The 12555-nt window shown below is 43.7% G+C and overlaps 2 protein-coding genes across 5 annotated transcripts in view; both read left to right on the top strand.

Moving 5' to 3' along the window:
* prkag3b (protein kinase, AMP-activated, gamma 3b non-catalytic subunit) overlaps positions 1–469 on the top strand; it is a 32901-nt gene extending 32432 nt beyond the window's left edge. For all 4 annotated transcript variants that reach the window (XM_060074803.1, XM_060074804.1, XM_060074802.1 and 1 more), the window contains one exon: positions 8–469. In XM_060074803.1, coding sequence (XP_059930786.1) covers positions 8–24 — 17 coding nt within the window. In that variant the 3' untranslated portion in view covers positions 25–469. The remainder of the gene's footprint in view (positions 1–7) is intronic.
* A 7156-nt stretch (positions 470–7625) lies between these two features.
* Positions 7626–12555, top strand: part of fer1l6 (fer-1 like family member 6) — a 137336-nt gene continuing 132406 nt past the window's right edge. The window contains exon 1 of the mRNA XM_060074699.1: positions 7626–8176. Within this exon, the coding sequence (XP_059930682.1) occupies positions 8142–8176 (35 nt within the window). The 5' untranslated portion in view covers positions 7626–8141. The remainder of the gene's footprint in view (positions 8177–12555) is intronic.

The raw sequence follows: 12555 nt of genomic DNA, 5'->3' as shown, positions 1-12555 counted from the left end.
TTTACAGACATATATGTTCCTTAGCATTGTGAAGTTGGAGACTAGCATTAGAACCAAGCACCGCGTCTTGGTGGGGCGGTAGTTGAAACCTTCCCATGACATGGGGGAAGAGAAGAGTGTGTGAAGAAGAAGCTTTCGTGGGCTGACCTGGATGTGTCTTTGAGCAAGGCATTAGTTGGCAGACTGACGGAGGTAGGCGCCAACCTCAAGAGCTCAGGGTGAAAAGCCAACTCTCCATGAGCTCCAACCCAGTAGAGGCAGGAGATCTGTACTCCTGTTGTCTTACCAATGAAGGATGAAGAACTTGATGTGATAAAACTCCTGCGCTGGCGCCTCTACCATGACCTGGATGTCGTATTGCTGTCCACTGGGCTTGGTCAAAGATGAAGACCTCTTGTTTTACTATAAAATGATCAATGTAATTTCACCAAAGTATCAACACTCACTCTAATAAACACGATCAATGTTGGATTTCTTGTTTGTGTTGTGCGCTTATTATACCTCAATGTAGCAGCCAAACTAGGGATACCTGAAGTTAGCAGGTATAGCTTATTATACCTTCATGTAGCAGGAATAGCTTATTTATAGCAATCATGATTAAATAAAAATTATAATAAGGTAATAATAATAAGCTTTATTTATATAGCCCCTTTCATAGCATGAAATGCACCTTAAAGTGCTTTACAAGAGATACAATGAACATCAATAACGCATTAACGATCGCAATAACGTTTTATTATATAAGGGTTAGCTAACCCTATATATATATATATATATATATATATACATTAGTGCTGTCAAGCGCTAAAAATATTTAATCGCGATTAATCGCATAAATGTCATAGTTAACTCAGGATTAATCGCGAGTAATTGCGATTAATCGCAATCTTTTTTTCTATGCTAAATATCCCTTGATTTCTTTGTCCCATTAATTTTTCTCATTTTAATGCTCTTATCAACATGGAGAAGTGCATTGGCTTGCCTTGTGCAAATGTTTTTTTATTGATAACAACATTGGCATATACTGAACAAAACAGGACGATACAAAAAAAAAGCCTAAAGTGCAATTAAACGATGAACATACAAACATACTGCCTTGAACATAGCAGTCAGGCTACTGCTTCTTTGTTTTGAGCTAAATAAATAATAAAAAAAAAAAATCCCCCAAAAAAAATTGCGTTAATTGTGCGATAAAAAAATTAACGCCGTTAAATTTGGTTTGCGTTAACGCCATTAATAACGCGTTTATCTGCTTATAACTGTATATATATTTTAAATTTTGAGACCGTTGTCATTATCTTATATAAGATAATAACAACAGTCTCAAAATTTAAAAGGTTGAATTAACAAAAAGCAAGAGAATAAAAAAAACATTTGGTTCCTTGTCTTTGTACTTCTGACGTGCGTAAGAGCAGAAAGAGCTTCACCGTGCTTTTTGTAACTTGTTTTATGGGACGTTATGAAAGTCTGCACTAGACGACGTAAAGGTGCGAACACACCAAGCGCGTACCTCGCGTGCCATGTACGCGCGTAACGCAGCTAAAATGTTGCTTGACCATTTTGTGTCAAAAATGGTCAGATACGCGCGTACGCATACGCGCGTAGATGAGACCGCCCAAAACTCCCCCCCCCCCCCCAGCCTGTGGCTGCGCTGGATTTAGGAGTCCGAGGAAGGAAACCCAAACGCTGCCGTGTTTGGGTGGATGATAGAGCTTGGATCGGGTTAGATTAAATAATCTCGGATATAAATAACAATAATCGGGTTAAATAACTTCACATGGTGTGTCTGGTGTGTTTCCGGCATTCGTAGTGTTGATCAGCAGAGAAATAGTCCGCCAAGACGTTGAGGTTGCTTAGCAATCAGAGACTCTGTCCATGCAAGTGAACGGAGCGTTCACTCTTCGTCATAACTATCAAACCAAACATCCTTCACATTCACCGAGTGAACATTATGAGAGTAAAATGCACATTTCTCGCTAGAAATGTTTCCATAAACGCATTTAATGGCGTAACTATGTTACTATTTCCACCCAGAATAAAGAAAGTTGCCGGCCGTGGCTGCCATGGACATGGCTGCTCTGGAGTCCGAGGTAGGAAACCCAAACGCCGCCGTGTTTGGGTGATAGAGTTTAGATCGGGTTAGATTAAATAATCTCGGATATAAATAACAATAATCGGGTTAAATAACTTCACATGGTGTGTCTGGTGTGTTTCCAGCATTCGTAGTGTTGATCAGCAGATATATAGTCCGCCAAGACGTTGAGGTTGCTTAGTAACCAGAGACTCTGTCCATGCAAGTGAACGGAGCGTTCCCTCTTCGTCATAACTATCAAACCAAACATCCTTCACATTCACCGAGCGAACATTATGAAAGTAAAATGCACATTTCTCGCTAAAAATGTTTCCATAAAAGCATTTAATGGCGTAACTATGTTACTATTTCCACACAGAATAAAGAAAGATGTCGGCCGTATGCTTCTGTCCAAGCTCACTACTCTCTGCCAGTGACGTCGGGTCAAGCTCAACGCTGATTGGCTATTGCGGCGCGTATGAGCGTAAAAAGTTCAATTTTTTGAACTCCTCGCGTACGCGCGTATGTGTACGCGCGTATGTGTACGCGCGTATGTGTACGCCAGTGGAGGCTTCTCCATTGAGGAGAGGGAGGAAGATCCTCCCTAACATTGTTGAGAATAAAAAAATTTGATTGCCCCGACTATTGTAATGAATTAATGCCCTTAAATATGACTACTTTATCGCCTTTGAATATATAATGTTCGTTTCCCTGGGTAAAGGGACATTAGCACCCCCTATCGCCTATTGACAATTACTTCAGGGAGGACCGTCCTCCCTCCGCCGCCGTTGACTCCCATTCATTTTCCCGAAAGTACTGGCGGCCAGTGGATAACATGGGTTTCAATGGGAGAGAGGAGGAAAATCCTCCTCTGACTGGGTGGGACCTTAAGGGGTCTGATTCGGGCAAAAATCTATCCGTCTGCGCTATGAACCAATAAGCAGGATCCCTGGATGTTGAGCAGTGTTGCCAGATTGGTCCGATTTCCCACCCAATTGGGCTACTTTTAACCATGTTAGGCTGGGAAAATTATCATTGGGCGGGAAATCTGCCCAATCTGGCAACGCTGTCGATAACAAACCCGGTCTCTGCATTGCCGCGGTGCTCAGTCTGAGAGACGCAGAGCAAGTGAAATCTGCGATAGCGAGATCCTAAATGCACAATGGAAACATTGGAAACGGAGGACTTTGTTAACGTCTTATTACAAAAACCATTCCATTCATTCAGAAAGAGGTAGACCACTTCCCAAAATCAAGGTCATCAGAAGTAATGGCAACGTCAGTGTTGTGAGTGCTACATGGTTTGCTAGGTACGCATGACTTACTGGTAGCATTACAAGCAATTGTAACTGAAAATAAACATAACATAACTTCAGTCAGTGAGGGCAAAAATAGGCCCAATAATAGGCCCAGATTTTTTTATTTACTTTTACAAATCAATAGTAGGCCTGATTTGACTAATATGCTTTGCATCCTTTCCTTCTCAAATTACAGTGATGCCACTGGTGGCTTTGTATACATTTTGTTCACATAACTCCCTCCCTGCTATTTTGTAGTTCACCAAAACACCCTGAAACAACTTGAGTCTCACATTCTTATGCCACCATACACCAACAGTGCAAGCAGGCCAATGGCAACCAAGCGCGCAGTCCTTCCTCCCTCACTTTAAAAACCACCAGCCGCCACTGATATACGCGCCTCATACGCCCCTACAGCGAGTAAAATGTTGCTTGGTACGCATGATACGTGTGTACGCACCTCATACGCGCGTAAACCAATGCTTCCCTATGGAAAAATTGCCGATTTTATACGCGTGGTACGCAGGTAACGCGTTTGGTGTGGCCGTACCTTAAGGGTACAATTTGGAACAAAGATAAGCAGTCACAGATATATGAATGTACTAAAAAAAAAAAAAATTGATGAACTACGTCTTCTCATCAGGACTAATAGGGACTTTTCTCTCTCTTCTGTCATGTGTTTTACGGAATCCTGGCTGACTGAATCTACACCGGACTCTGCAGCACAGCTGACCGGCTTTCAGCTGTTACGTGCAGACCGCGATCCAACTCTTTCTCGCCACTTGAACAGTTTTTTCCCCACGGCAGTTGGGCTCACAAACAAGCCCCCTGCATCACAATGACTCTGGGTTTACGTACTCAAACTAACTTGCCCTTCTATGCCCAATTATTTATTATTATTTATTATTATCTTAAAAAACATTTGTCCTTTGTTCTTGTTTATGCTTTTTTGTTGTTATGTTATGTCTCATGTCTTATGCACCAACGACACCAAGTCAATTTCCTGTATGTGTGAATATACTTGGCCATTAAAAGAATTCTGATTCTGATCTGATTCTGATAAGCCTTATTAAAAAACAAAATAATTGTATAATAAATTCTCAACGGTACAAGGAGGCAGTGTGATGAGGCTCAACATTTAAGGGATAACATGTTATTCCTGCCACTAGGAGCAGAAACAACAGCCAAAGACCTAGTTTGATGACGTCGTCAGACCTAGTTTGATGACGTTATCAGACTGAGTTTGATGACGTCGTCAGACCTAGTTTGATGAGGTAGTTTATAGCTTTAGGTAAATGCATGTGGGGTAGTTTACAGCTGTAGATAATGTTAGGTGGGGTAGTTTACAGCTGTAGGTAATGTTATGTTGGGTCTTGAAATGCGCTTCGCTTTGCGTTTTCCACCACTCCGTTCTGCTTGGCTCGACTGTTGGTAGGCTCGCCGTCTCCGGACTAAATTGACCGGGCAAAGAGAGGAAGAAACTGCGTGCCACACCTGTTCCCAATCGCCGAATAAACTGTGCTCTTAACCCACTACAATCACCCTTACGCTGCAAATCCACTGCAATCATACACACACTTCACATCTATACAGGCTGTAAGAGCCAATATGCCAGTATTTGATTTATAATAAATATTTATTTTAAAATGATTAAAAGCTGCATACAGTAATTTCATGTTAATTCATGTGAGTGTGTAAAATGTGTAAAACTGATAAAATGCACAATTTAGCGATGTGAATACGTTATTTTCTATATTTTGGGATTTTTACGTAGCAACAGCGGTGATGTAATTCAGTTTGGAGTCTGACATTGATGGAAGCTACACAGTTTTTTGACCGTGCGTAAGACTATGCATTATACCGTGTGAAGACGTGTATTTTGTTTTGAAGACTTTCAAGTAACCATTTTAAAACTAAGGAACATTGTCTTGTCTTTCGCTCACATTGCAAACACTGTTAGTTGACTCCAACAAGTGGTACAGAGGATGACAAATTTGACGGAATGCCACTACACTTCGTTCAAAACAGAACCACAGTTTGAGCAATCAGAGAGGGGCTCGTAACGAAGAAAGGCAAATTAACTGTTTTGCTTCGGCCACTCAATGTGCTATGACCGGTGACATAAAACGAATTACCCCATTCTGATTGACGATAAAAAGTTATACATTTTAAACTCGTGCATGTTTCCGCACGTGAACAACTTTATGCCTGTCTACACCTCAAACTCGTGCATGTTGCAAAAAATGTGAAACAGCGAACCCTGTGGTCACAGTTTACGGTGGATAACAGAATAAGGTTGAACACCAGCATGCACCTGCACCCTGGCAGTGAGTCTGGATCTGGTGGGTCACAGCCTGGCAGTGAGTCTGGGTCTGGTGGGTCACAGCCTGGCAGTGAGTCTGGATCTGGTGGGTCACAGCCTGGCAGTGAGTCTGGGTCTGGTGGGTCACAGCCTGGCAGTGAGTCTGGATCTGGTGGGTCACAGCCTGGCAGTGAGTCTGGGTCTGGTGGGTCACAGCCTGGCAGTGAGTCTGGATCTGGGGGGTCACAGCCTGGCAGTGAGTCTGGGTCTGGTGGGTCACACCCTGGCAGTGTGTCTGGGTCTGGTGGGTCACATGCAGCCTGGCAGTGATTCTGGGTCTGGTGGGTCACATGCAGCCTGGAAGTGAGTCTGGCTCTAGTGGGTCACCTGGCGTAGCCATCTTACCTCACGACAAATGCTTGTTTGCAGCAAAACTGCTGCTGGTGATGCGCAGAGCCAATCGAAGTCAGCTTTTCTGGTTCAACAATGTTATGCGCAGTAGCCACTTAGTAGAAAATAGATAAGTAAATAACCGGCCAACATGGCCAGAAACGCTAAATTCAACAAGCTCTGCTCTCAAACAACCAACTCAGAGAGAGAGAGAGAGAGAGAGAGAGAGAGAGAGAGAGAGAGAGAGAGAGAGAGAGAGAGAGAGAGAGAGAAACACTACAAATACATTGTTGAAACGATTTGGATAATGTTAGTACACACCCCAACTCAATATGTAACTTGGGTGTAGTCGTTTTGCGATACTTTAATGCTGAAATGTTACATACATGCCTTAACTGTAGTGGCCATACTGGCTTTTAGCTTAAAATAGCGGCTATTGCAGTATTATAGCAGTTATAGCTTATTTGAGAAGGAGGTAGAGTGTCACACTACGCTAGAAGTGCAGCTGGCTGTGAATTGTGCAGGCTCAGCTAAGATTCACTGAGCTGTATTTACCAGGGGTGGGACTGTATATCTAGCTACCTCTCACATCCTGTTCCTGATCCTCATCAACACACACGCAGCAGATGAAACCAGACTATTGACTGAGGGATGTCCCCTGGTTTTATTTACACACTCTTCCTATTTGTCAGATCAAAAATCAGAGAAATAAAACACCAGGCTAATTATACATCATAGTAATGTAATTAGTAGTATTTACTTAGCATTAAAACTATTACCATCATTATACCATTAGTATTATTACTAGTTTGTAGAATGCAGCCAAAGTAATTGCATTGCATAAACTTCACATGGCCAGGAATTGGCCATAAAGACTCTGGACTCAAGCTGTTTGTTTAACGACCCGGATCCTCTTGACAAACAGACTCACAGACAGACTGATGACCTTCAGTCTGTTAAGATAATCACCTATACTACTAGAATACACCTGAGGTACTACTACCCGAGGTACTTCTAGAATACACCTGAGGTACTACAACCTAAGGTACATGATCATGAGGGCCCCTGGCAGCCAGTCTAACAGACTAGTACTCTGGTCATGAGGGCCCCTCTGAGCCAGTCTAACAGACTAGTACTCTGGTCATGAGGGCCCCGGGAGCCAGTCTAACAGACTAGTGCTCTGGTCATGAGAGCCCCTGGGAGCCAGTCTAACAGACTAGTACTCTGGTCATGAGGGCCCCGGGAGCCAGTCTAACAGACTAGTGCTCTGGTCAGGAGCTCCCTGGGAGCCAATCTAATAGACCAGCACTCTGGTCATGTCAGACAGTGTCAGTATATTGTGTGGAATGCAGAGCTATTAAAAATTACAGCCAGAATTAGAAGGGTTGTTCCCGTCCTAAAAACACAATGCTCTCGACGAACAGCTCTCACCTCAACAACCAGAGAACAGGAGGAAGATGTAAGGGCAGAGGCAGGACATTCCTACTGGGACATGTGTCTTAAGACATTAAACTGTGAGGCTGGGTGGAACAGACACATCTCTCTATGAACTGAAGCACAATGTGTGTTCAGGTTAATCCTGGAGGAGGAGGGAGAGGGAGGGGGACACTGATGTGATGATTGATCCTGTCATCAGAATCACATGGTTTCTGTTCTAAGGAGGAGAAAATGAGAGGGGGACAAGATAGAGGGGGAGAGAGAGCAGACAGAGTGGTAGAGAAGGGGAGGAGAGATAGAGAGTCCTGAACTGACTGGAGGAGCCGCTGGGAAAACCTCCACTGTGACCTGCTTGCTTTCTGGCTTCCTTGTGGTTTGGTTCTCATTGTGTACAACAGAAGGTTCTTTGTTCTGGTTCTTGTAGTTTAGGACAGAAGGTTCTGGTTATTGGTTATCATGGTGTAGGATAGGAGGCTGTTGGCTCTCCTTCTTGAGGTGTAGAACAGAAGGCTCTGGTTCCAGACTGTAATTGTGTAGAGCAGAAGGATCGGGTTCCTGACTGTGATCGTGTAGAGCAGAAGGTTCTGGATCCTGACTGTGATCGTGTAGGACAGGAGTTTCTGGTGTTTCTGTTCTTCAGCTGAATGGACGCTACGGACAGTCCTGCAACACGCCGAAGGTGAGCTACCAGAACATACACACGCACGCACGCACGCACGCACGCACGCACGCACGCACGCACACACACACACACACACACACACACACACACACACACACACACACACACACACACACACACACACACACACACACACACACCACTCACAACCACACACACACACACACACACCACACATACACAGAACCACACACACACACACACACACACACACACACACACACCACTAAAAACCACACATACACACCACTCACACACAAACACACACATACTTAGTTGGGTCATCTATAGAAGTTCCGTGACCGTACAGAGCAAAGGTTTGTTTCTCACTGGATTTGTCACCACCAAGGTTGAATAAAAAAATGAGCCGGTGTGCCCCCGAGAGCCCTATATCCAAAATGGCTGCTGTCAGCCAAGCTGGAAATTTTAATTGTAACTTTTTAATGGTTTTGCCCACAGTGCTGCATAATACATGGTTTCATGATATGACCTATTTTTGAGCTTCAAATTCAAGATGGCTGTCAATTTTTCAAAATCGTCATACAGCCTTAAGGCACATATTAGGCAAATGAAAGGTCTGCTCATACTGAGTTCAGTTATGGACAGTACAATTACAAGTAGGCTATGCAGAAGTCATCAAGGTTTGTGGTTGATGAGAAACAAACTTTGCTGATGTTATTAGTTACCTGAATTGTGTTGATCAATTGGTCCCTTCATTTAATTATGAACTGGAAAATAATTAACACTTCTCAATGGCATAAAATATCTCTAAAGTTGTCTTCTGCAGTAATTCAAAAAAGCATACCTGTCTCCCAATCAGTCAGCCCCACATCCAAGCGATGTGCAAACACACTCTCTCTCTGTAATGTTTACGTTTCCACGGTTTCATGTCAATGGAAAATTACTTGCTGCATTGACACACTTTGTTTGAGGTAAGCTCTTATATACTCAACATTATTCACTAGTCCAAATATTATTTTATCATTATGAATGTATGACAGCAAAGAGATAATGTTATGTGCAGAAGTTATCATTGATAATTAGTCTTAGCTAAATTAGGTACCTATCTAATATTAGCTTAGCTTTCTCTCAATTTATGTTGACTGACATAATCCAGCTGCTTGTCATAGAAAAAAGCGTAACATAGCAACATATCGAATTAGATTGATCTAGCATTAATATGATAACCAGCAGTTCTGACAAGTAACTAACTAGGGGGTCATCCCTATGTTCCCCGGGTCCTATGTTCCCCGGGTCCTATGTTCCCCGTTTTTCCCAAAAAGGGTCCTATGTTCCCCTGTAGCCATACATACCGGGGAGCATAGGACCCTTTTTGGGAAAAGCGGGGAACATAGGACCCTTTTCTGGGAAAAGGGTCCTATGTTCCCCGCAATCCATCAATCTTTAAAAATATTTAAACTTCGACGCGACATTCGCGTGATGACAGCCAATCGGCGTTCAACAGCGTGGCCACTGAGTGACATGTGTAACGTAACAGCCAATCAGCGTTCAACCAGCCAACTCAGTGCAGTGCAGTCCGGGTTGAACTGCAGCATGGAGGAGAAAGTGATTGTTGCCGTTTGCGACTCCCAGAGCTCTTTATATAATAGTATATAATATAATATAATTGTATAATAGTATCACGGCCAAAAGCTCTGTGCGCCTGTGGGCTCTCTTAGGGCTTGGGCTTCTCAGGGTTTGTTTACCAGCGTATGAATAGACTGCGTCAGGTTCTCCGACGTCTCACCTTCTTCCACAAAAGGTAAAGACATGCAATCGTAGTTATCTCGGCCGGAATTTGGCAGAAATGGTGGAAAAAGTAATAGACCGGGGAACATAGAACCCTTTTTAAAAAAAGGGTCCTATGTTCCCCAGTCACATACATATCGGGGAACATAGGACCCTTTTTGGGAAAAGCGGGGAACATAGGACCCTTTTTTAAAAAAAGGGTCCTATGTTCCCCAGTTCCCCAAGAGGGGAACATAGGACCCGTGGAACATAGGACCCGGGGAACATAGGACCCGGGGAACATAGACACGCTCCCCTAACTAGCTAGCTACTTACATGATTCGGGTTTGCAACAATGCTAGTTTCAGCTCCAATAGGCCTACCCTAGCAAAATAGTTGATGACTAGCTTCTCTGGTACTTTGCAGTCTTTTTTTTTCTCTTTTTTAGGTTTATATAAATGTAGCAAGAAAAACAAGGCACAATGTCCTATGAATCTGTGCTGAAATGTGGCAAGCCTTGTGAGTCATCTGATAAAATCAACCAAGGAAAATGGGACAGCTTACAATCCAAAGCTTGACAAATTTGGTCATGTTTACACCACCACTTCGTGGCAAGATGGACCATGGAATCATTACATACATCAGTCATGTTATATCTCCATCTCATCTTCAGAAAAGCTTGAAAAAGCCAGACGGCGCACAAACGAAGAAAAGGACATTGCTCAGTATTCAAGTTCTGAAATGCCAGCTCAGAAGGCTCTTTGTTACAAAGAGTCAGAGGGACCATCACCAAAGCGCCTGCTTTCATCTGTGAGTGGGTCTCTTCACGACAAGAAAAAGTGTGTGTGGTGCATGCAAGGTGAGGACCAGAGGCACCCAAATAGAGTGCAAAGCAAGTTGTTCAGAATCAACACACAGTGAGCATGGCGCGCCTTCAAGCACCACACAGTCCTTATAGAAGATGAACAGTTGAGGGACCGTCTCACAAGGCTCATTGAGTCAACATCAGCACTGTCAAATCCTTTTGCAAATGACATCATGTACCACCATGTCTGTTGGATGAAACATATCCAAAATACATATTTCAAGCCAGATGATGCAATGCATCTCCAGAGTGTGTCGCTCTCAGAGGCAAAGAATTTGTTCTTTAGACATGTTGAATCTGTCATCTTTACTGAGTGTGAGATCCATTCACTACAGTCTCTTTTAGCAGACGCAAACGCATAGTCAGTGAGTATGGCTATGCAGTGGGCGATGTTAAATCATCTTATGTCAAGGACCTGTTCATTAATGAGTATCAAGACAAAATTGGTTTCAAAGATAGAAGTGAGCTTAACAAAAGCGAGTGGGTCTATGATGTTGGGGGAGGAGGTCATTACATTGAGGCTGCAGTCTCATCCCTTGGCATCAGCGATGAGCAGCTCCTCCAGAACTAGGCTCCATGGCTATCGAAGATGATCAATGTCACACCTACTATTCCCTGGCCACCTTGCATTGATCATCTTGAGGAAGATGAAGAGTTGTGTGAGTTGCTGTTGAAGCTTTTGACTTGGCTAAAACAGCCTCAGAGAAAAACTGCCGACCTCAGCCCAGCCACACTCAGTCTGGCCTACATGATCACCTACCACATTACTGGACAGAGCACTACCACTGCTATCAACCTGGGTGTAAATGTCCATGGCATGACACAGAGTAAAGATCTGGTAGACACTCAACCACACAAGAGTGGTGCCTGCATCAGCTATGCAGACACGCTGCTCCTTTATGAGCACTGGGCTTTCATGGATATAGAGGCATCATCAACCTGCCCACAGGAAATTGCAGATGGCAAGCCTGGATTGTTATTATCGACAATAATGACTTCAAAATTGACACCCTGACAGGCAACTCAACAGGAGCTCATCGAACAAATGTTATGCAGGTGCAGTCAAAGAGCTATAACAAGAAACCAGATGAAGTTCCTGCTGCAAGGCTCTCCAAGAAGAAGGAAATCTCTGCACAGCTAAGGCAGAAGTGTGCAGAGCTGACAAAGGTCCATCAGTGCAGATGCCCACCTGGTAGCAAGAGTGAGCCACCAGCTCGTCCCATGGTAGATCTACCAGTGAATGGCACAGCTCCACAGCATGCTCGCTCTGTCATACATGCACTGTCTCGCATAGACACTGATGGTTCAAGACCACCCCCTGAAGAGCCGAAGGTTCCGGGATACAGGGGTGCTCAGTCTTGCCATCATCTACCACACAACAAGAGCAAGCCTTACTACCACACAACCTAGAATGAACCTCCAAGCAAGTCAGTGGTGCATGACATTATGGTTAAACAAATGAATGCCATGCACAAGAAGAATATTCCATTCTCCTTTTTCGTTGGTGACCTGCCCACTTACAAGACAATCGTTCAGCTCAAGGCAGAGAATGCGCAAATGTTCAAGGACATTGTCCAAATCCTCAGCGCTTTCCACCAACAGATGTCCTACATATATGCTGTCTATAAGAGATTCAAAGGCTCTGGAATGGCAGACACTCTGGTTACAGCAGGGGTAGTAGTGGAGGGTTCTGTTGACCAAGCACTACGAGGGAAGCACTACAGGCAAGGTGTGCGCTGCATCCAGCTCTGGAGAGAGACTCTAATACATAAACGACCAGCAA

Source organism: Gadus macrocephalus, chromosome 16 (genome assembly GCF_031168955.1).
Source record: "Gadus macrocephalus chromosome 16, ASM3116895v1".
Classification (NCBI taxonomy): Eukaryota; Metazoa; Chordata; class Actinopteri; order Gadiformes; family Gadidae; genus Gadus; species Gadus macrocephalus.
The sequence above is the reverse complement of the archived record's forward strand: the minus strand, read 5'-3'. Positions and strand labels throughout refer to the sequence as shown.